This window comes from Papaver somniferum, chromosome 2 (assembly GCF_003573695.1).
Source record: "Papaver somniferum cultivar HN1 chromosome 2, ASM357369v1, whole genome shotgun sequence".
Lineage (NCBI taxonomy): Eukaryota > Viridiplantae > Streptophyta > Magnoliopsida > Ranunculales > Papaveraceae > Papaver > Papaver somniferum.
In genome coordinates this window covers 12,310,441-12,335,078 of record NC_039359.1, presented here as the reverse complement: position 1 = coordinate 12,335,078, position 24,638 = coordinate 12,310,441, and the positions used below count along the sequence as shown (strand labels likewise).

General features: G+C 36.1%; 1 protein-coding gene across 1 annotated transcript; it reads right to left on the bottom strand.

Annotated features, from left to right (window-relative positions):
- Window positions 1–320: 320 nt before the first annotated feature.
- LOC113346924 (cytochrome c oxidase subunit 5C-like) lies at window positions 321–824 on the bottom strand. Its single transcript, XM_026590476.1, has one exon. The coding sequence runs from the start codon at window positions 800–802 to the stop codon at window positions 611–613; it is 192 nt and encodes a 63-aa protein (XP_026446261.1). The 5' UTR covers window positions 803–824; the 3' UTR covers window positions 321–610.
- Between the last annotated feature and the right edge of the window lie 23,814 nt (window positions 825–24,638).

Here is a 24,638-nt window from a genome sequence, read left to right as displayed (position 1 = left end):
CAATATATACCTACAATGGTAACTCTACAAGACTACGGAATTCTCAAGCCATACACAGTTCACCCACACAGACCTTTGGGAGAAAGGTCGCTGCGTAGAAGGTGATCAGATCCCCATCGCGAAGTAATAAAGTTAAAACATGCAAGACCCAAGTGGTAAAAGTTGTGGAAACTAGTATGACGTTACTGCTAGTAATAAACTTAGCCACATCTGTATGTTACTGTGTGTTTATTTCTCATCTAGCGTTGCTAGGAAATCTGTGTAGCTTTAGCAGTAGTAAAACAACCTTATTAACTTTGAAACTCTGTGGAATCCAGATATCCAAAATTAGAATTGCATTTACCCATGGAAATCAGGTCCAAACTGACATCCAAAAAAATTTACACCTCAAAAATGAACATAGTACGAAAATGCTTGAAACATAAAATTGTCAGAAAAATCCTCATGTTTCCATACTGAACTTATTTCTATCACGATTAAAACAAAGTATCTGCTCATATTTGGATTGAGCTTCCAAAAAGACGAAAACCCATAAACAAACAATAGAGGAAAATTACGCTGTCAAATGTATAAATGCACGACAGAGAGGGTGCAAAAAGAAGAGCCTAAACTATTCTTCTGCAACAACACCGATCTCACCCTTTTCAAGCAAGTCATAAAATGACCTCACTTTCCTCTGCTCATTCCAGTGATGCATCTTCCACATACCACCAGCAAGCAGACCAAGAGCGATCCCAATACAGATCTCCCTGACCACACTAGGTCCCTTCAAAGTTGCATGAGCAATTCTACCGCCAGCCATTGGATCTCACAAGTTGAAGAGTGCTGCGTGTTAACAACAAGGAGTGTCAGTTGGAAACATTTTTTCGATCATTAATAGATGGGCGTAAAAATCGATAGGGTATTTCTCATGCTATGCTCATAAAATGCACGTCACTTTAGTCAACTAAAGATGATACACAAGATGGGCGTAAAAAATCGATAGGGTATTTCTCATGCTATGCTCATAAAATGCACGTCACTTTAGTCAACTAAAGATGATACACAACACTCACACTAGTGGACATTAATTCATCTTATGCCACTGAATACCTGAATAAAGCTCTTCACTAATGGAAAATGTTAGAACTTCTTTTTCACTTACTGAATAAGGGCATTAATATTGGACGATTTTTTGTACTTTCTTCTCCCTTCCTCTTGTTTCTAGTAGTGGCAGAACCATACAAGTCAACCACTCATAATTTGATAATCCATCAAAATTAAAGACCTCTTCAGAAGGAAAAGGATTTCCATATTTCTAATTCAAAAGTGCCAAGAACCTAGAAGAAAACTATTCACCAGAACACGAAACACTTGAATTAACTCCAAATAGGGCTGTAAACACGAGAGTTGGTTAACTCAGAAAGTCATTAGTCAATGGAAAGTAGTGTTACACAGAATAACCACATAACTGAGCACAGCCACTAGTGTGTGATATTCTATACAAAGCACGTAATGAATTCAGTGATTCCCACCACCTATGAATAGGATTGCCATAGACATTAAGCACTACAGAACATCTATTTCCACTGGCTTGCCTAATACTCTAAAGCTAAACTAAACTGGTTTTTTAGAACCATAATTTTCCTGTTCTTTGTGCTATATGCACTAATATTCTAACCAAAAACATACTGATTTCTGAGGTCCCTTGCAGACAAAAAAAAAAAACAAACGAGTAACAATATCATTCAAATGATGAAACTATAAATTTCATACTCCATCGATATAGTGTGAACCTCGTAATAATCATAGTAAAATTGTATTACAGATTGTAAAATTAAAACCACAATTCTACATCATGCTTACACACCTAGATCTAGTGCTCGAATAAATTACACTCCATCAACAACATAATGAGAAAAGTAAGTAAACATATCCAAAATGCAATAATATTAGATCAGATTTACCCATTTATTTGATTTTTCCAACAGAAATATACAAAAACAAAAACAAAAAAATGAAGAAATGATTCAAAACCTATAAATCACCTATCATTCAAATATCTGCAGTTTATTGAATCATCAGCACGTAATCGAATCCTCTAAACGAGAAACAAATTTCCATCAAGAGTATAAAAATTTCCCCCAAATCACAACATAAACATAAACATCATGAGACAAAGAAACTAAATCTGAAAGAAAACAAAGAGAAATTAACAGGGAAATGAAAAGATTGAAAACCAACCAACCTTTTTTTGTGAGAAATTTTGATCCCTAATCAAATCGGTCGCTCAAGAGACTAACGCCGCGGAATGAGAAAAGTTTCTCCAAGTTCTTTTTGTAGCGTTTTGCTATTAAGGATAACTATGCTGTTAACAGTGATACCGTTCCTTGCTGTTAAACACACAATAACCGTCGATTAGGAGTATCCCGACAATTAAGAAAACAAGGATCGACCAGATAATCCCAGTCGTTGAAAAAATTGTTTTGGACTTTCTCGTCAAGGTATTATAGTTTGGGCCTGATGTTTCGCATAAACGGGCTCAGCTCAGTCGAATTCCAGATTCCCAGTCATGTGACTCATGTGGAGGCTAAGTTTTAGAACCCTGATTTTGGGCATTACCTAAATCTTTCTAGGCATACAAAACAATAGTCCCATTTTGGGTGATCTTGTAAAGGGTATCCTATGGGCAGTTCAATTACCTATATACTCTTAATACAAAAATCTAAAATCAGTTTTCTAAAAAATCAAAATCAGTTTCCCTTAGCATCTCTTCTTCTTCCTCCTCCTCTAGCCGAACTCTTCCCCCTCCTGTGAAAAAAAAATTCATCATTGTGATTAATTGTCGATTCGTAAAAATTTGATAGTCGATTAAACTCAACCACATAATGACTCGTACAAAGAAAAGCAGGGACTAGGCAAACCAAATCGTCTTCTAATCCATCAATTGAAGAAGAAGAACCAATTGAAGATGAAGGTGTAGAAACTGAAAATCAACCACCAATTGAACCAGAAATTGAACCAACTGCATCTCCAACTCCGTAAATGAGGATAAGAAAGTAAGTTGTACAAACCCAATCTCATATTTGCCAGTTTTTCATCGATTAAATGACGGTTACAGTGTTGGGTTCGGCTCAAAATTGAGTTGCGTTTTTAGCCGAACTGTTCTTCACAAAAGCTTCCTGTAAGTGTATATGAACAGTTCGGCATGAAATTTCATGAAATTTCAAGCGGAACCTAGTCACAGATAGAGATGCATAGGGGTTCGGCGTATTCGATAATCATAATATGTGTCGAACCTAGCACATTTACGAGGTTCGGCTATTACGATATTCTCAACATGTGCCGAACCAATAACAATATTTTAACCCAAAAAATAACAAATTGATGTTCGGCTCATACGATTTTCGAAATATAAGCCGAACCAGTAATTATTTTTTTCCGGGCTATTCAGGATGTTGTTCGGCTTATTATGAAACTTTCATATAAACCGAACTAGTGTCTAGCAAAAGGGTTGGAATTGAAAATTATAGGTTCGGCGCATGCAGTAAACAGATTCAGTGAGCGGAACCGTTCATCAGTTGGTAGATTCGACTCATAGATGTGAGTCAAACCTCAACTTGTTTCGCCGAACCATGATCCAAAAAATCATCTAAAAAACCTTTATAATTCTGAAAATTATTTTAATCACTAAACAAAATATTTAATCACTAATCAATATTACTAACACTAATACGTAAAGGGCAGATTTGCCGTTAAAAAAATGGGTCAAGGGGTAATCTGATTTTGCTATTTCACAACCTTTTTTGTCTTTATGCAGTATGCCTAGTAAGATTTCAGTATGCCCAAAATCAGGGTTCAAGTTTTATGGTCTTCCAAATCTGACATCTTGATTGGAAGTCCATGTCAGCTAGAATACCCATCCAAGTCTTATAGTCATTCCAATCCAGCATTTGAGATATATCCGGAGAGATGTAGAAGAGAATAATATACAATACTTTTTATCTAATCTAGACGCAAAGCTAGCACCATAATACTTAGCCTACATCCTTTCTTCTTCTTCTTCTTCTTCTTCTTCTTGTTTTTTTTTTAAAAAAAAACTTCATAAAAGGGCTCAATACATTAATGGTGGGTTTGGATGTAGAATTTTAAAGGTGGAATTCATGGGTCCAAGGGATTTGGTAGAATTACGTTTCCCTCTATATGTTTGGTTGCCCGAATCCTTGGAATCACGTTTCCTACGGGATTCAGTTTTCCAGCAAATCCTCCATATGGAGTCCGACCCCTCCCCCTAAGATTTGATGGGAAACTTATCAAGGGATTTATGGACCCATTTTTTTTAACTATAAATCCCATATATATGCAATTTTAAGATTTAAGGGTAATGCCAAACGGTACAAAGACTTTAATACAAGAAAACTCTATAAATCCTAGGAATATATATTGAGTTACCAAACACACAAGGAATTTACATGATTCCCAGAATTTAGAATCCCATGGAATTATAAATTCCTGGAAACGGTGAATTCTGCAAACAAACCCACCATAAGAAAAAACAGATCGAACCACAAAGAATTAGAAAGAATCTGTCAACAAAAATACAGCCATGCTACAAAGTAGCCAATACAAAAAGGACCACCCTAACAAAAACAAAACTGAAAAAATAAGAGCCTATGAAGAATTTATAACCCGTTCCAGTAATGCAACACAAAGTATGAATGGATGTTTTTAAGAAACATGACCAGTTAAATAAAAAACACTTAACTTCATCCAATTGTTAGAAAGAGTTATTGAACTTTCCTTGAAACACTCTTCTATTTCTTTTATTCCATATAACTCACCAAATAGCAAAGGGAATCATACTCCACAAGATATGCTTCGTAGGCTTTTCTTTCTTTTTATTCCACTTCCCAAATCTTAGATTTAATATCATTTCTGAAAACCCAAATCATTTTAAAACTGTTGAAGAAAAATTTCCAAAGCTTCATTGATTCCTCAGAATGCAGAAAAATGTGAGAGCTAGATTCAACAACTTTCTTGCCTAGTAAACAACCATTTACCACAATAGTATATTTGAGAGTATCCAAGTGAAGAAAACGACTTTCGGAGGTACTCTAGGATTACAAATACATTTGTATGGGAAACTTAAAAAGCCATCATCTTCTAATGCATTATAACAGGAGAAGATAGTAAAAGTGTTACCTGGAATCCACATCAAGTAGTTTTCACTGGTATCCGTTACCGCTGGATTGCGTACCATTTGAAGTAAGTATGATGCTAAATCAATTTCAAATTCCTTCAAATCTCTAGAGAAGTTGAAATTCCAAGCTGGGAAACCATTAGTCAGAATTATCGTATCTCTTAGAAAAAAGAACTTACTTTTAGGAATTCTGAAGAGATTTGGAAAAACACTTGACAATGAAAAATCTCCCGCCCAACAGTCATGCCAAAATAGAAATCTATCGCCAATTTTAACATGCACAACCACATTTTGTTGAAAAACATTATCATTGCCCTAAAATTTATCACCACAAGCTTAGAGCAGCCGTTAGGAAATAAAGCATTATCATTGCCCTAAAATTTTTGAGAAATAATTTTCGTCCAAAGAGCATTTCTTTCTTTGGAATATCTCCAACACCATTTGGCATGAAGAGCTCTGTTAACCAATCTTAATTTATTTATACCCACACCACATCTAGCCTTTGAGAGAGGAGATTTCTGCAAGTTAACCCAACCTTTCTTTGCTTTTAAATTAGAAGTCCCACATAAGAACTGCCTCATTTATATTTAGTTTCCATTTGCTTCTCCATTGAAAAAGGGATTCGAAACAATGAAAAATAGTATATAGGTAGACTCCAGGTTCTACCGAAGTAAAGTAAATAATCAAAGTCAAAAGCATAGTTTGGGCAATAACATGCACATAAATGAAGGAACAAGTAAAAAGCAATAATTTTGCAGCCTCAACCAAAGAGAGTAATAAAAGTATATTGGTAGATTCAAAACCTTGGTCCACGAGGACAATAACAAGGTGTCACAGCACCACAAAATAAAGTCTGCTAAAAAAATAGTTTCGAGAAAGAAGAAGAAACACCCACATGCCAGAAGATAGGAAATTCAAGTAACGGGCTTCTCCGGAGCAGTCCCCGATTGTTTAGCCATAACCTTGGCATTCTTCTCATCAAGAATATTCTTCACCTCGGACATCACCGAACCATCAATCCAGTTCTCAAAAACTTTTTTTGGTGATATCCACGCTGATTGATGATTCTGGGATTCTTTCATGAACTGGGAACATGCGTTTTCAAGATCTCCAGAAAGACGAGTCTCGGACTCCCTCTGAAAAGATGAGGGTACCCAAATATACCTCAATCTAAAACTTTTCCACCTATAAGTCCTTTCTCCGAAAGTGATTTTCTATGGACTGAGTCGAGACAATACAACTAATCGGTTCACACTTCGTGTGATCGTCCATGGATACGAGATCGAGACAATACAACAATGAAGTATGTTTACTTGATAAGAGGTTCGGACTTAACCAAACACAATAGGATTACTATCAAGTAAATAGGAACTAATGTTTGTGTTTTTTACTTTAATTATAATAAAAACAATTATAATTGCAGAAATAGAAAAATAAAAGACACAACAAGATTTTGTTAACGAGGAAACCGCAAATGCAGAAAAACCCCGGGACCTTGTCCAGAATTAAATACTCTTAGGATTAAGCCATTATACAAAATCAAACCAACTTCGTATAGTTGAAACCAAGCAACTAAACATATAGTTCACCTAGTTCCGTCTGTATTCCCATGCCTCCAACTTGTAATAAGTCACGTACTTGGAACAATTCCTTTGGTTCGTATTCCAAACAGTAAAGGAATAACAAATCAGTTTGGTATCAACTCTTTTCAACCAAGTGATGTGAGTTCGACTCAAGGCTCTTCCGTTTATCTCAATAAACTCCTTTTTCAGGTCCTTAGATCTATCTAATAACAATTACCGAAGTAATCGTCTAGATTTCGCAATCAATACTTTGAATTACAAAGAAACGTATTGATGCCGATATACTTAACTAATCAATCCAATCTACCACAAGGATAAACTGATTATAGTTGGATCCTCTTTAACCAAAACAAGTATTATGCACACCAAATATTATGAACTCAAATCAAAAACCTTCAAAGTCTTCTTTGTCTTCAAATCTTCTTAGATCTTCAATAAACACCTGCACACAATCAACTTGAATATCTTTTGATCAATCACGCACAGAACGGAGTCTGTTAACAATGGATTATCACAAGACGTCTTCAGAACTACAAACAGTCTAAAGATCCCCGTCGAAACTTCGATCTAGTTTGAGTGAATCTTATATCAGAAGAGAAGATTCTCAAGCATAAACAAACTAGGTGCAATCAAATTTCAACAACAGTTAGTCAATCAAATCAATCGAAAACTAATAATAAACCGCAATTATCTAGTTTCCCACCGACGGTACTAAAAGAGCTTCTCAATCCAAAAGAAGCCTTTAAACTGAGCGGACGTAAGAGATTTCGCCTAATTAGGTTACTTTCCTCTACGAATAGGCGGGTACACCAGTAACAACACAACTAGATAGTTTTGCTGGCTCTGAGGATTAGTTTGCTAGAAATGCAAACTTTGATATTTATAGACCAAGGAAGTTTGGACACCAAGGAATTTCCAATACCGAAAATATTCTTAAGATATGCAATACACACTTCTGATACTAATTTGGCCTGAAAACCACCATCGCCTGAAACCTAAAACACCTACCAAACCTCCGCCTGTAAACCACCACACCCTCCATTCTCACCAACACCACCATCATCTCGATGGGTTAGAGTGGCGTGGAGGCTTTTCCTTAGTTTGTTTGTTTTATTTTGTCTTCCCACGATGATTCTCTTCTTGTGAATGTGTGGATTTTTAGGTAGTTATCTGCTTGTAAAGTGTTGATACTTGTTTCTGTTAGTTTTGTTCTTCACGCACCACGATTTTTCTTGCATTCTGGTGGCTTTACATTCTGCTGCTGTTTTAGCCGGTACTGGGGCAACAACTGTTTGGTTTTTGGTCCCGATGAATGCCGCAGGTAAAGGTGTTCTTCAATGTCCTTTTAGGGACTTTCATGGGTGCCCAGATGGGGGGATTGGGAGTAAAAGTTTTTCATGTTTGATTCCCCATCTGAAGAGACTACACCTCTGCAATCAGGAAAGGAAGACTGCACTACAACAGGCCATAAGAATTGATGTTGATGTTTTCGTGGGTTTAGAGGAAACTTTGAAAACTTTAAGGAAATGGTTGTGTTTCGAATGCATGAGCATTCAGGCTTGGAGCATAGCGTGTAAGCATAAGGGGGACACTGACATTAAGCCTGAGATATGCACGAGTTCTGGAGAAGCAGCTGAAAAATAGTTGGAGTGCCTAGGCCTGGTCTACAAGAAGATTTAGTGCAGCTGGACAAGGATTCAAACTGAATGAAGTGACTGTGGATGCAGTCTTTAGAGCTCTGGTATGTACCGTTAAGAGCATTCCAAGAGGATGCAGGTTAGCTTTTTCCCATGACCTGAAAGCAACATTATAGAAAGTCGTGTCGGAACCTAAAAATGTTAAACATTGGGTCAGGCTTTTGTTGCTTCCTCGATGCACTTTGCGAGTATTCTGACCTAAAGGTAGATCTGAATGCAAGTCTGGTAATCGCAAGGCGACACGGCAGACACAAATCCTCAAAGCACTTGCACTTTGGAGTGAACCTGGTGGGACTCTAAAGCTTGTCCGTGAGATTTTTAAGATGCCAGCAACAGGTGGTGTTAGATTATATGATGACATGGAGGAAGATAACAGGCTCGACACCAATGTCTCAACTTGTTTGTGCAAGATTGCGGATGGGCACTTCACAACGGTTGTTAAAGCTATCAGTTCATCTGGGGTGGCGTCGTACAATGAGAACACAAGGAAAGCAGTTGAAGATAAACATCCGACTATGCCGCCTCCACGGAAACCAACTTGTATGGTTCATGAGACGTCTTTAGTGGCCGAAGAAGGTACCATTCTTAGACGTATTAAATCATTCCCTAAGGGAACTTCGTGTGGAAGAGATGGCCTTCGGGCACAACATTTGTTGGATGCTTTCTGTGGGGAAGGCTCCACTGTTTCTTCCGACATGGTCACGACCATAACTAGGGTTGTTAATCTTTGTCTTGGAGGGAGATTCCCTCTTAACCTAGCGGAGTTCATTGCATCGGCTCCCTTAGCACCCCTCCTTAAACCGGATAAGAGTATCTGTTCCATTGCTGTTGGGACAATTTTGCGTCGACTGTGTCCAAAGTGGCAATGAAAGGGGTCGGAAAGGACATGGCAGCGTATCTACAAGATTTCCAGTTTGGAGTTGGTGTTTCAGGTGGTGCTGAGGCAATACTACATGTTGTGAATAGGTTTGTCAGTAAACATCATGCAGACGCTAACCTCTCTATGCTAATGGTAGACTTCACCAATGCTTTTAACCTAGTTGACCGAACAACTATGATTTTCGAGGTACGTAAGCTTTGTCCATCTATTTCGCCTTGGGTAGAATACTTGTATGGTCAACCTGCATGGCTGTATGTGGGGGACTCCTTCATCTATTCATCTACAGGGGTACAAAAATGCGACCCTTTGGGACCTTTGTTATTTGCTCTGGTGCTTCATCAGCTTATAGCTAAGATAAATGAACAATGCATATTATCTCTACAGGCCTGGTATCTTGATGATGGCACTGTTATTGGCGACATCGAGGAAGTGGTAAAAGCACCCAATATTGTCAAAACAGAAGGGCCCCCGCTGGGGCTGATACTGAATATTAAGAAAACGGAATTTTTTTGGCCTTCTTGTGATGGACGAAGGATAGGTGATGGGATGTTTCCTGTTGAAATCTAAAGACCAGGTAAGGGAGTCAAACTATTGGGTGGTGTGGTTAGCCTGGATGATGATTTTGTGAAGGTCCTTGCCATTAAGAGGGCTGAAAAAGCAGTGGATTTGATGCAGATTTTATCCAAGCTTCACTATCCTCAAAGTGAATTGTTGCTTTTACGAACATGTATGGGTATCTCCAAGCTGCTTTTGGGGCTTCGTATCTGTCACCCAAACTATATTATGGAGGCGGAAGATATATTTGATAGAGGATTGAGAGAAGCGATAGAGGGCATTGTGGTTTGTGGGGGAATGTTCTTTGGAGAGCTACGATGGAGGCTATCTACTCTACCTATTAGATATGGAGGTCTTGGACTTTACACTGCTAGGGAGGCATCGGAATATGCTTTTCTGGCCTCACGTGTGCAATCTTGGGGGTTGCAGGATCACATATTGAGGAGCAGTAGTGTGGAAGGTATGGATGACAAATTTAATAAGGATTTGGAGACGTTACAAGTAACTCTTCCTGATTTTGATTTTAACAGCTTCACCAATAAAGACAACGCCCCCCCTTAAAACACAAAGCACACTGGCGAGTGTTCTTTTTTGTAAAGCGGTTAAGGATATGGATAGAGTTTACAAGCTCACAGAGAGACAGAAAGCGGTTTTTGGTTGTTTGCAAGTAGCGCATGCCCAAGATTTTCTTCTTGCTATTCCGATTGAGGGGATTGGACAGAAGATGTCTCCTTTGGAGTACCGCTCTATCCTCAAATACATGTTAATGATCCCGTTTTATCCCTCTGACTCTCGTTGTCCTGCTTGCATCACAGGATGCTTGGACTCGTATAGTGAACATGCAGTTCATTGTAAGGTAGACCCTGGTTTTAAATATAGACATGATCATGTGAGGGATATCTTGTATGATGTACTGTGGAGGGATGGAATTTCAGCAAATAAAGAAGCGCATGTGAACTTTATGACAGACCCACTTGAGGGGAGATCGACACTAAGACCAGCATATGTTCTTATTTTCGGGTGGGTTAATGAGAAACACACATGTGTTGACCTCACTGGGATATCTCCTTTGGTAGGCATTGGACATGGCACCTTTACAGTCGGGCAAGCAGCACTAAGGGCTGCCGCAGGTAAGATATCGAAGAATGAGAAAGCGTGTTTTGACAATGGGCATGCTTTCATCCCCTTTGCTTTTGATACTTTTGGTTATCTGGCTCCAGAAGTGGTTGGACTACTCAAGAGGGTCCAGAAAGTTATACACAACCATGTCATGACTCTCGGTTCACGAGATTTTATTTTTAATGGAATAGGTTTTGCAATTCAAAAAGGTCTTGCGGCGCAGCTTGTTGCTCGCTTGCCTGCTATGTAACTCTTTCTTTATTCTAAGTGACATTTAACAAAAAGAAAAAAAATCACAATATATCCAGATTCGGTTTCCATAATTTCTGGAAATTCTTTGTCCAAACATTGACTGAAAATCTCTTAGAAAATCTCCAATTAGTAAAGGCACATTACAAATTTTCGTTTTCCAAAAATAAAATTAAAAACCTTAATTAAAAGATTCTCAACTTATTTTTCGATCTGGGATTTTTCCTTTAGCTATTAAGGAATATCTTTGAACAATAAAAGATAAGTGTTACTGCAAATGTTCAAAGTATGTCGACATATTTACTTTGTAAGTCCTCTTTCATGCTTACAATCTTGAAACCGATCTGCCACACTTCCAAACGAGTTTAGAATTGGTTCATCTGACTTTCAAGAACTATGTGATTGATTAAGAATACTCAATCACAAACCATGGGTTTCACGGTTCTACCAAAACAAGTTTCGGTTCTACCTCCATATGAGTATTGTGCATAGTCACACTAGCTTTTCCAAAAATTCGGTTGACTAGGTACTAGGATCGGTTCCCAACATACTTATGGTAACTACTTGTATTTGATGCACATGTCCATAGGATCAGTTCCCCTTTCACTAAAAACTTGTTGCACATGTTCATAGGATTGGTTCCCCCATTACTAAAAACATGTTGCACCTCTTACAAGGATCGATTCCCTTTTTTTGATCGGTGGCACCTCTTCATAGGATCGGTTCCCCTTTGCCTAGAGTTGGTCATACCAGTAACACTAAATCGATCATTCCATCTCAGGTGATTACTTAAGATTGGTTTCACTAATAAAAGTCATACCAATACAAAAGTCAGGCCTTATGAATAGTTTTACCAAGAACATAAACAAGTCATGAACGGTTATACTAATCACACATATTGGTAGTTCAAAACATATGCAATGAATAACAATACCAATAAGCCTAGCAATTTCCCTTTTGATTCACGAAACAAGTTCATGAATTTACTTCCTTTAAACTAATGTAAAACATTGTTTCCTAGGATAAAATCTGTACCTCATACCCATACATAATCGCAATAGCAGTCAAACGATTATGTCGATGTCTTATATACGAAGTTCAAAAGATAAGCATTATACTTCGTATTGTATTCCTTAATACTATGTCTAACTAGAGCGTAATTGTTCATGCTTCGCAGTTATGTTTTCAATATGCACGACTTGAAAGATATGTTAGGGAATGAAACAGTTCAAGTCAAATATCACTAACCTCAAGTGGAAGGATGATGTTGTCATTGTAGCTCCTTACTTCTTCACTTCTTCAAGTCTTCAAAATACTTGTAATGTCTCATATCCTAATACTTTCAAGCTAACCTATACGAAGTTGACTCTTGTACATAATCAAGCGACTCTTTAAATGAGTTTTGCTTCACTAAAATATGACAACCAAACTTGACATACCAACGCTTGGTGGGTTCAACCGACCTATGATCTAAAAATCTCCCCCTTTGTCAATTTTAGTGACAAAACTCTTACATCATATGGATAAACAAATTACAAGAATTCATTACACATACGCTTGATTCCCAATTTCAACAGCACAATAACATGTATACATTCAATCCATAAGTGTCGTTGTTGACATTATAAGAACAAAGCTAATACTCCCCCTAAAGGTAAGATAGGTAGATTTTATCAATCCGCATGTCTTTGTTATTCTTTTGTAGTCCATATAACTACAAGTATCATATGATATGCTACTCCCCCTTAGTCTATGCTTTATTCTTTCGTTTGATAAACGTTTAAGCACAAGTATCCTTTTCCTTAGTGATACCAATCAATATAAATCAATACCAGTATCACTTGTTTAATCATATATTTCTCCCCCTTTTTGTCACAAAATGACAAAGGTACGAGCAAATAAAGGACAAACCGAAAGGATCTTACAAATCTCAAAATAGACTTGCACACCTATAAGAGTTAAGCACGAGCGTTCCACACACCATTTTTTATAACCAATATCAGAAAAAACTACAAAATAATTTTGTTTTGATATGTTACCGAGGAAACAATTTCCCGAAGCAATTTTCCCTAATAGTTTAGCAAACCAAAAATCGACTAAGCACCTTAGTTCCTTTGCTAAACCGATTGTACAAATACAATCGCATCCTCTTCTCCAATATGTTTTCATATTCTTCCAGGGAGAATTGATATCGAAATATCATTATGTTGTAATCCTTATGCAAAACAAAAGAATAACAACAACCAACCTTTACCAGAGAAAGGTTGAAAACCGGTTTTAACTATTGCAAGCAAAAGTTGAAACCAAGAAACACATATGCTTTTATGCTAAACCAAACGATTCAACATATTGTGACTTTTTCTCATATTGTTTCAATCAGAACCCCTCATGATCCTTTGATAAAGCATACCAACATGGGATAGAAATTAATCCTGCTAAACCAAAAAGTCACCCAAACCATAAGGGTTCACAACATATGAGATCGAATATCAAGGTTAGAAAACTGAAATCAAACATCCCATACACATACATAGCAATAAGATAAAGCATTCAAGCACAAGCTATGTAATCATAAACTATCACAAGAAAAATTATGAACTAAATAATTTTATTCATAATAAGATAGTTTTATTCATAACAGACTTTATTTAAAGAAATCAGATACTACTGTTTATTTTCTTGTTTCTCAGTTCTTGTGAAGATTGCTTTCAAAAAATGGATTCAAATTCTTTTGAGCACTTCCCTTTTCAGTAGACAAATTGTTCATCTCAATCAGTTGAGAATGAAGATTATCTAGTACTTGTTTTGAATCCTTTATCATCAGCTCATGATATCTAATACAACCTTTAACAGAAAGAATTTGTTTTCTTAGAGAATTTTGAGAGTTATCATGAAGAGAGACATCATGAGTTTCAGTCATAACTGATGCACAAAGTGCTAAATCATCAAGAGATGACCTTTCTTTTACCGATTTCTCCATTGAAATAAAATAGTCTTCTTTCGGACAGGAAGAAGATATATAAGATGGGAGAAAATCAAGGAATAATTTGGTTTATGGAAACCGAAACTATTTTTTCCAAAAATAAAAGATATCTATTATTTTTCACTAAAGAAACATATATGAACAACTTGCCAAGATTTATGCTTCCTCACAATCAGAATTTTGGGCAACAAGTGAGGATGCATAATTCAACACAATCAGTATGTGTTGAGGTGAGAATTATTCTCACCATAGTTAACAAAGACATCCTTAGGATGACTTATAAACACAATAGACTGTGTTTCCTTTTGTTCTTTCTTTCTCTTGTAATTGCAAGAGTTTGCAATTTCCCTTTTAGATCTCATAAACTTACCAGTATTCTTTATCCCCTTGTGAAGTGCTTTGATAAGTTTATTTCCAAGGAAGATTGCAGTGTAATTATTTCTTTGACATGAAGAACTTATCAAGTTATCAGAAAAACTAGTTTCTGATTCTCTTGGTTTTTCACCCAATTGTTTTTGTTCAGATTTTACCATACGGGTTTTATCTGAAAGGAATTTCAAAAGGTTTTCAAAAACTAGGCTTAACCTTTTATTTTTCTTAATTTCCAACTCAAGCTTCTCTAGGAGTTTATTAGACTCACAGAATTCATCATTGTTAGAGTTGGCAAGAAGTGCATTACAATCAGATATTTCTTCATTGGATTCTTCCTCCGGAATACCATCAAGAGTGGGGACATACGCCTTGTTGCATTTCTGAGTTCTTCTGCTGGAACAATGTTTTGCCATATGTCTGAATCTACGACACTTGAAGCATTGTACTTCATCATTACCCTTTTTATGGCAAAGCGATAATGTATCAGGAACATGTTTATCGAAAGATAAGATGTCCTTAATTTGTTGCGCTAGAAGCACAATAGTTGAGTCAAGTTCTTTTTCAACAGGTACCTTGTCCTCTTGGCAACGTTTCTCAGTTTGATTCTTCAGCATAATTTCTCTATCAAAGATCTTTATCTTCCCTATAAGAGAGCTTCGGGAAAGTATAGAAAGATCATTTCCTTCTATTATGGCATGTTTCTTACACTCGTATCTGGATGGTAATGATCTGAGAATTTTTCATACTATTTCCTTTTCAGGTATGGCCTTTCCAAGGAAGAAAGATGCATTAACAATCTCAGAAAGTTTAGAGTTAAACTCCTCGAAAGTATCGTTATCATCCATTTTGAGGTGTTCTCATTCAGATGAAAGGGAAAGAAGTCTAGCTTCTTTTTCAGATTCATCTCCCTCGAATATAGTCTCAATAATATCCCATGCTTCCTTAGAAGTTCTACAAGTCAGAACATGATGAAGAAGGTCATGGTTAACTACGTGTATAATGGCATTCAAGCCATTAGAATTCTGCTTTGCAAGAATCCTTTCTTCACGAGTATACAACGCTAAACGTTTGAACTCTGTTTCCGAATAATCCATCAGTTGTTGATATCCGTCTTCGATTAATAGCCAAGTATTAAAATCTCGGGATTGAAGAAAAGCTTTCGTAGCAGACTTCCATAATGGTGGTTTATCTCATTAAATCTTGGTGGTACGTTAATTGAAGTCGATTCATGAGAACTCGAGTTCATTGTTATAGGTTGGATCGCACCAAACACAGATTGTTAGATCTTTTCGTATTTGCCTGCTCTGATACCAATTGAAAAAACGAGGGTACCCAAATATACCTCAATCTAAAACTTTTCCACCAATAAGTCCTTTCTACGAAAGTGATTGTCTATGGACTGAGTCGAGACAATTCAACTAATCGACTTCGTGTGATCGTCTTTGGATACGAGATCGAGACAATACAACAACGAAGTATGTTTACTTGATAAGAGGTTCGGACTTAACCAAACACAATAGGATTACTATCAAGTAAATAGGAACTAATGTTTGTGTATTTTACTTCTAATTATAATAAAAACAATTATAATTGCGGAAATAAAAAAGTAAAAGACACAACAAGATTTTGTTAACGAGGAAACCGCAAATGCAGAAAAACCCCGGGACCTTGTCCGTAATTGAATACTCTCAGGATTAACCCGCTATACAAAATCAAACCAACTCCGTATAGTTGAGACTAAGAAACTAAACCTCTAGTTCACCTAGTTTCGCCTGTATTCCCATGCCTCCAACTTGTAATAAGTCACGTACTTGGAACAATATATTTGGTTCGTATTCCAAACAGTAAAGGAACAAAAAATCTGTTTGGTATCAACTCTTTTCAACCAAGTGATGTGAGTTCGACACAAGGCTCTTCCATTTATCTCAATAAACTCCTTTGTCAGGTATTTAGATCTATCTACTAACAATTACCGAAGTAATCGTCTAGATTTTGCAATCAATACTTTGAATCACAAAGAAACGTATTGATGTCGATCTACTCAACTAATCAATCCAATCTACCACAAGGATAAACTGATTATAGTTGGATCCTCTTTAACCGAAACAAGTATTGTGTACACCAAAGATTATGAACTCAAATCAGAAATCTTCAAAGTATTATTTGTCTTAAAATCTTCTTAGATCTTCAATAAACACCTGCACACAATCAACTTGAATCCATTTTGATCAATCACGCACAGAACGGAGTCTGTTAACAACGGATTATCACAAGACGTCTTCAGAACTACAAACAGTCTAAAGATCCCCGTCGAAACTTCGATTTAGTTTGAGTGAATCTTATATCAGAAGAGAAGATTCTCAAGCATAAACAAACTAGGTGCAATCAAAGTTCAACAACCGTTAGTCAATCAAATCAATCGAAAACTAATAATAAACCGCAATTTTCGAGTTTCCCACCAACGGTACTAATAGAGCTTCTCAATCCCAAAGAAGTCTTTAAACTGAGTGGTCGTAAGAGATTTCGCCTAATTAGGTTACTTTCCTCTCCGAATAGGGGCTCCACCAGTAACAACATAACTAGGTAGTTTGGCTGGCTATGAGGATTAGTTAGCTAGAAATGAAAACTTTGATATTTATAGACCAAGGAATTTCGGACAACAAGGAATTTCCAAAACCGAAAATATTCTCAAGATATGCAATACATTCCATATTCGATTTCCATAATTCCTGGAAATGCTTTGTCCAAACATTGACCGAAGATCTCTTAGAAAATCTCCAATTAGTAAATGCACATTACCAATTTTCATTTTCCAAAAATAAATTAAAAACCTTAATTAAAATATTCTCAACTTATTTTTCGATCCGGGATTTTTCCTTTAGTTATTAAGGAATATCTTTGAACAATAAAATATAAGCGTTACTGCACATGTTCAAAGTATGTCGACATCTTTACTTTGTAAGTCCTCTTTCATAGTTACAATCTTGAAACCGATTTTCCGCACTTCCAAACGAGTTTAGAATTGGTTCATCCGACTTTCAAGAACTATGTGATTGATTAAGAACACTCAATCACAAATCATGGGTTTCACGGTTCTACCAAAACAAGTTTAGTTTCTACCTCCATATGAGTACGGTGCATAGTCACACTAGCTTTTCCAAAAATTCGGTTGACTAGGTACTAGGATCGGTTCCCCGCATACTTATGGTAACTACTTGTATTTGTTGCACATGTCCATAGGATGGATTCCACTTTCATTAAAAACTTGTTGCACATGTCCATAGGATCGGTTCACCTTTCATGTTGTAAAGGACGTCAGCTAAGGGAATCAATTATGTGGAGTCTTACGAGGTTCAAGACACGTAAGGAGCGCGACTGTAACTGAATCGCTTAGAGGCTGGATTCGTTCTGAACTACATTCCAGTATGATAGTAGGATAATATATGTAGCAGCTTAATACATTTTGGTGTTCAAATTTGGATAAGATCTCGGGGTTTTTCTGCAATTGCGGTTTCTTCATTAACAAAACTTCTGGTGTCTAGTGTTTTTCCCTTTTTGCATTATATTATTTACCTTTACAATAGGATTTACACAGGTAATATTTAATCTTAGTAGATACGTTCATACATTTGTGATCGATTACGAGACTTGTTTCTTGTAGAATTCATATCTTGAAAGATATATAACAAGTTTATTACTTGATAGAATCCGGATTGAATTATTTTGGATACGACTAGATTGATCTTGGATATTGATATTTGGAATCTTTCAAGTACTCTTCTACACAATCATGTACACGGGCTCCTTGGTTTATAATTTCGGATTGAGAAGCGATACAGATATAAACTCTGTATACATATTATCAAGGATCATTAAGTTGGTCTACTTGCAATTGTACTAAGTTTTTTCTATACATGTTGCCGAAAAAGAAAGTTGGTGGTGTACTTGGTATCCTCTCCTTTTAAATTGGTATTAGAGCAGGCAAACACCTTTAGACCTAACAAGTATGTGTTTGTGGCAATCTGAATTATGTACAAGAGTGCAATCTCGATTAACCTACCACCAGCCTTCAATGACACAAATTACTTATAGTCAAAAATAGTTATGTGTTCTTTCTTACAAGCTCGTAATTTCAAAACATGGGTTCTTGTTGTAAGTGGATACAATCTTCCAATGGTTGGAGAAGGGGAAGATGATGTTTCGAAAGATATAGTTATATATAGTGATGCCAAAATCAGTGATTTTAAACACAAATCTAATGGGATGAACGATATTATCCATGCCATAAGCCAAGATCTTCAACATCATGTGTCTACGTGCACTAGATAAAAGGATGCTTGGGATATCTTAGAAACCGTATTTGAACGAATACCGATGAGAAAGAGGAAAGGATTCAAAACCTAGCTTCTGACTGGGAAAACCTTCGTATGGCCGACGAAAATTCATTTAAGGAATTTAATCATAAACTTTTTGAAATAGTAAATGCTTGTTATGTACTAGGAAGGACAATTCCTGAAAAGGATGAAAATTCTGAGATCTTTACCATCTCGATATGAGTCTAAGAAACATGTCATCACAGAAGCAAATGATCTTGCTACACTTTCCAGAAGCACCCTCGTTGGAAAGTTAAAGATATTTGATCATGAACATCAAACTAAAGCTGATAAAAGTATTGCCTTCAAAGCACTTGAATATACTGAAGTACTTGATAAAATTGAAAGTGTTGGCAACTTTGAAAAAGATTTTGTTAACGAATTGTCAGATGAAGATCTTGAAAATTTCGTTTCTCTTATTACAAGACAGTTCATAGATCTTCTCAAGAAGAGAAATAAACGGTTCTTCAGAGATCGTAATCCTCCGAAAAGGTGGATGATGATAGTGATGATGAGAATATTCCTCATTGCTTCAAGTGTAGAGGATTCGACCATTTAACTAATGAGTGTACAAATCGTAGAAAATACATTGGAAACAAAGGTCTTGCTGCAACTCTTGATGAAAATTCTAATTTTTATGATTCAACAAAAGAAGATGCCTTAAGTATAACATTTTTGGCTGAAGTGGCTAACTTTGATAAATGTCACAATACTCACATCAATCTTGATAATATTTTTGAAAATCATTCATCTATTACGTTTTAAAATGACGAGGGTACCAAGTATACCACAATCGTTTCAATATCAACCTATAAGTACAATACCTTGTGTGATCTATTATAGATGGAAATTGTGAAGAAGATAACAACCACAAGTTATACACTTGGTATGTAGTTTCTAGTTCGAAATAGAACCTAAAACTGTAGGGATCAACCCCAGTGTTTGGGATTAACGCACAATTGCAATTACTTTAATTCATCTATTACGTTCGAAGTAAAGTAAAAGCACATAATAAGATTTTTTTAATGAGGAAACCGCAAAAGAAGAAAAAATCCGAGACCTAGTCCAGTTTTTGAATACTCTCAGAATTAAGTCGCTTTACAAAAGACACTACCGACTTCGTATAGTTGATACCAAGTAAACTACCCCTAGTCACCTAGTTTCCTCAGTATCCGTGCTCCTACAACCACTATGGCCAGGCCCGTGAATCCTAAGATAGAGTCCACTATCTTAAGTTGCTTCAGTCTCTCTAAAGACTTTATGCACTCAACCCTTTAGATCGTATTCCAAACAGTAAAGGACTAGTCTGTTTGGTAACCACTCTTCTATCTCAAGAAATCAATTAGAGATATGTATTTTGAGTGTGACAACGATGTTTCTGTTTAAAATTAATTAAACTCCTTAGTCGGGTTTTAGATATGGATTAAACAAGTTAACCGGATTGAGTCAAAGATAACTACCCGATATGAATACTGAAGAGTACCACCAAATAATATCTTGTCGATCTGAATATGAATAGCAATAACAAGTCTATCAAAAAAATAAACTAGATCTAGTAGGATCCTATCTGATCAAGTTTGTGCACGAAGCAAATCACGAAGATACAAAACCAATAAGAAAAATCTTGTTATCTTCTTTCTTCAATGGTCTTCTGTACTTGCACACATATGAGTTCCGGTTATCCTGAGTAGCAAAGTACGCATACTTTGGTTCAAGGATATTGGACTTACACACATATGAGTTGTCTCACAATGTTTATATCCAACCATGGTTATGTATTTTAAACTCTCATTTCAATCATTGAAACATTCTTAGAGAACGCTATATCGTTGTTGTTCACAAACTATTTTCCGTCAAAGCGATTTTCAAGTGATTGAAACTAATATGACTTTCATCACTAGTAAAAATGAATTTGGCCAAAGCGAAAGCTTACCAACACATATTTAGAGAAATAGATAAGCGAGATAAACTCAGCTCGAAATAGTACATGTGTATAATCATAGTCTATATAGCAATACGACTTGTGTCTCAATATAGGAGATAAAGTAGACTTTTGAGTGATAGATAAGTTCAAGTCTCCACATACCTTTTTTTCGATGAAGTTCCACCAGTTCCTTGAGTAGTTCTTCATCTTTGCATGATGAACATCGCGGAGTCTAGAGCTCAACTACACTTTCTATCCTAGTCCGAGACTTAGCTATTAGTAGACTAGAAATCAAGACTTATAGTTTTGGCAACTAAACTTGACAAACAAGCTTGAGATATCAACGCTTACGAGTTCGACCGAGCAGTGCTCTAACAATCTCTCCCTTTGCCAATTTTAGTGACAAAACTATCAATACATATGGAATACAAAATAAATAAACTTTGCACCTTCTCTTCCACATGCATGATCTCCTTGGTTCTTCAACATTACTCGAAATCTTTGTCCCTTCCAAGTACTCCAATGATTCAAAAGGTTGTAAGTTCAGCATCATCGTTGTTGAAAATCCGTACCCATAACAATGAGAAAACATAAGCTCTAAATCATTGTTATACAATGTCATAGTATTATTACACAACATCAAAGTTCAATTGTATCACAACTTCGACAACAATACTATGGTGATATGTATCATTCCCCCTTAATCAATACTCCATTTCACATGGAAACCACTCCCTCTTACATAATGATCCGAAACCATATGTATTTGTCGTATGAACTACACATTAATTCTCCCTCTCTTTGTCAATAAAATTGGCAAAGGTACGAAAAATAGTGGGATCCTAAAGAAATTTCCATAAAGACATTTTTAACTAAAAGAAAGCACATATCAACTTTTTAGATGCAATCATATAGCCAAAACTAAATGCATTCATCGAGGAGTTTATAAAGATACAAGATAACTCCTATAATGTTCCACATCCGCACTCCCCACAAAGATTTGGCAATTAAGCACAAGTACAATTAAGAACTCTCCCCTATTAAATGTCATTCCCGGAAGAACAACAAGAGCGACCTTACTTTCACAAGAAAAGAAAGATTTCTTTGGACAACACAAATCATATAAAAATATGAATTTGTATCCAAAATACTCAATTAAATTAACCACAAGAGATCCCATGATTAATTTAATCGGAAATGCTCAACATAAGAAAACTTACGGAGCCGCACAGTACATACATAAGAATATGGATCCGGGAAGATCAATACTGTGGAATAGATAAGGATTCATTCTATTTTCTATCACTATTTGCACAATGACATACAATAGACATAATCCTTGTTAACAAAAGTTTTATCCTTTCTTCCATCAAATAATGACATAAAGGCTTTAACTTTTGTAAGTCAAAAGTTCATTCAATCTTTTATCAATACGCATATCGACATATGAAGGACTTAACTTTTGACCACGTGTGAGACAATCATAGTTCACGGACGCAAGCACACATATCCCATAAAAAATTGAAATACATAAAACCATAAAGATTAATACTGCAAAAATCATCTTCCAAACAAACTTTAGAATTTAAGCAAATAAATCTAAAAACATTGAAGATGAAAATCGTTGAACATAGTTATGTGTAATCACAATAATGGTTATTCCAAATTCTAGTTATTCTTCCTAAAATAAAAAGAATGAAATTCTCATAAGAGGATTTCCTAGACATTAAGACCTTTGAAAAATTCTTTATCGTTCCCGAACTCCTTGTCATCAACATCCATGGGAACATATGGTTCGTGAAGAAAGAAGTCAATTCCAACAAACCTTCTAGGCTGAAGATGTCAACCCAGGGCCTTCTGAATTTCAAGAGATCTCAAGACACAAGCCTTTATTTGTTGAATCTCCTTTCTTGTCTCCTTCAACTCTTCAAGAACGTCAGAAAACTTCTGAGAATTTGAAGGAACAACTCTTGGCTTCCTCACATTATTTCTTTTTCTTTTCAAGGTTGAAGGTAACGGAAATCTTTCTTTTTCCTCCATGATTGATGGCTTAACAATCATATTAACATCTTTTCCATCAGAAGACATGATGCTTGGAGTATCCATAAGTGTACGGATTTGTGAGAGGAAATCACACTTCAACAAGCAGTCTTAAGTTAAAAAAGAGTTTCAGGGAAGGAAAAAAGAAATGTAGGGTTACAGAACCTTTCTATACTTCAAGGGATTCACGTACGCACAACTCATACCCTATAAAAGGCTGAATTATCAATTTTAACCCTCTTTTTATTGATTAACCAGGGAAGACCTTTCCAATATCAATTAGATATGGAAAAATTCCAATCTTGCAAAACCAGGCAAAGCTCAAAAAAAAAAGAAAAGAAGAAATTTAAAACCATTTTTCTTTTTCAAAAACCTATGATGTGCAGAATATTGTCTCTTTTAATCAGGCACATGAGACAAGATGCACCAACCAACACAATTTAAGTTATGCTGGGATGAACAATAATCTGTCCATCACATCTTTTTCGATCGAAATTCGTAGATCCCCGTTTATCATAGTTTTTAGACCATAACTTTCTTTCCAATGGTCTTGTCTTATCCTTGGAAACTAACTTCTTTGACGACGATAAAATATTACATACCTTTGCGGTCTTCTGAACAAGTTTAAGCTTGTTTGCTAATCGATTTGCTATTTGTTGAAGTTTGGTGACATGTCTCAATTTGTGTTTGTACTTGTAACACTTTGGTAGTTCATGACCCTTGAATGAACAATATCGGCATGTCAACCTAGAATATGATTCAGGTATCCGAGATGTGCAAGCTGCTAGACACATAGTAGAACCTGAAAAATTAGACACAGAGTTTCTAACGGAAAGGTCAATTTTTTCTTCCAGATTGGTTGAGTTCTCTTCTGAAAGGATATCAAGATTGATGTATGTATTGCTACAATTATCAAAATCAATATTTTCACATAGAAGTGCAACACTTGATTTTTCGTCTTCATTAGAATCATAGTTATCAGACATTTCATCAAGAGTTGCACCCATACCTTTGTTCCCAGTGTATTTTTTACGATTTGGACACTCATTTGCAAAATGACCAAAACCTTTACACTTAAAGTACTGAGGCATATCCTCATCATCAGTCTCATCATTATCCCTGTTTTTAGGAGGAACACGATTATGGGGCTTAACTGATGAACTGGATTTATCTCTGGAGAACCGTTTACTTCTCTTCAAAAGAAGATCCCTAAACTTCCTAGTGATCAACGAGACTGACTTGTCAAGATCTTCATATGATGAATCAGCCTCAGAAAGATCATCTTCAGAGATGTAAACGCTTTTACTTTTATCAAGTAATTTGGTGTTCTTTTATGCTTTGAAAGAAACATCCTTCCCAGATTTGGATGTATGCTCATGATCAAAGATCTTTAGCTTCCCAACCAGAGTATTTGTGGAGAGCGTTGCGAGATTATTTTCTTCAACAATGACATGCTTCTTAGAATCGTATCTAGATGGAAACGATTTGAGAATTTTCATCACAATGTCCTTTTCAGGAATAGTCTTGTCCAATGCAAAAGATGCATTAACAATTTCAGACACTTTGTGATTAAACTCATCAAATGTTTCTTCATTTGCCATACGAAGGTTTCCCCAATCAGAATCTAGGTTTTGAAGCCTAGATTCTTTTTCACTGGTATTCCCTTAAAATACGGTTTCTAAGA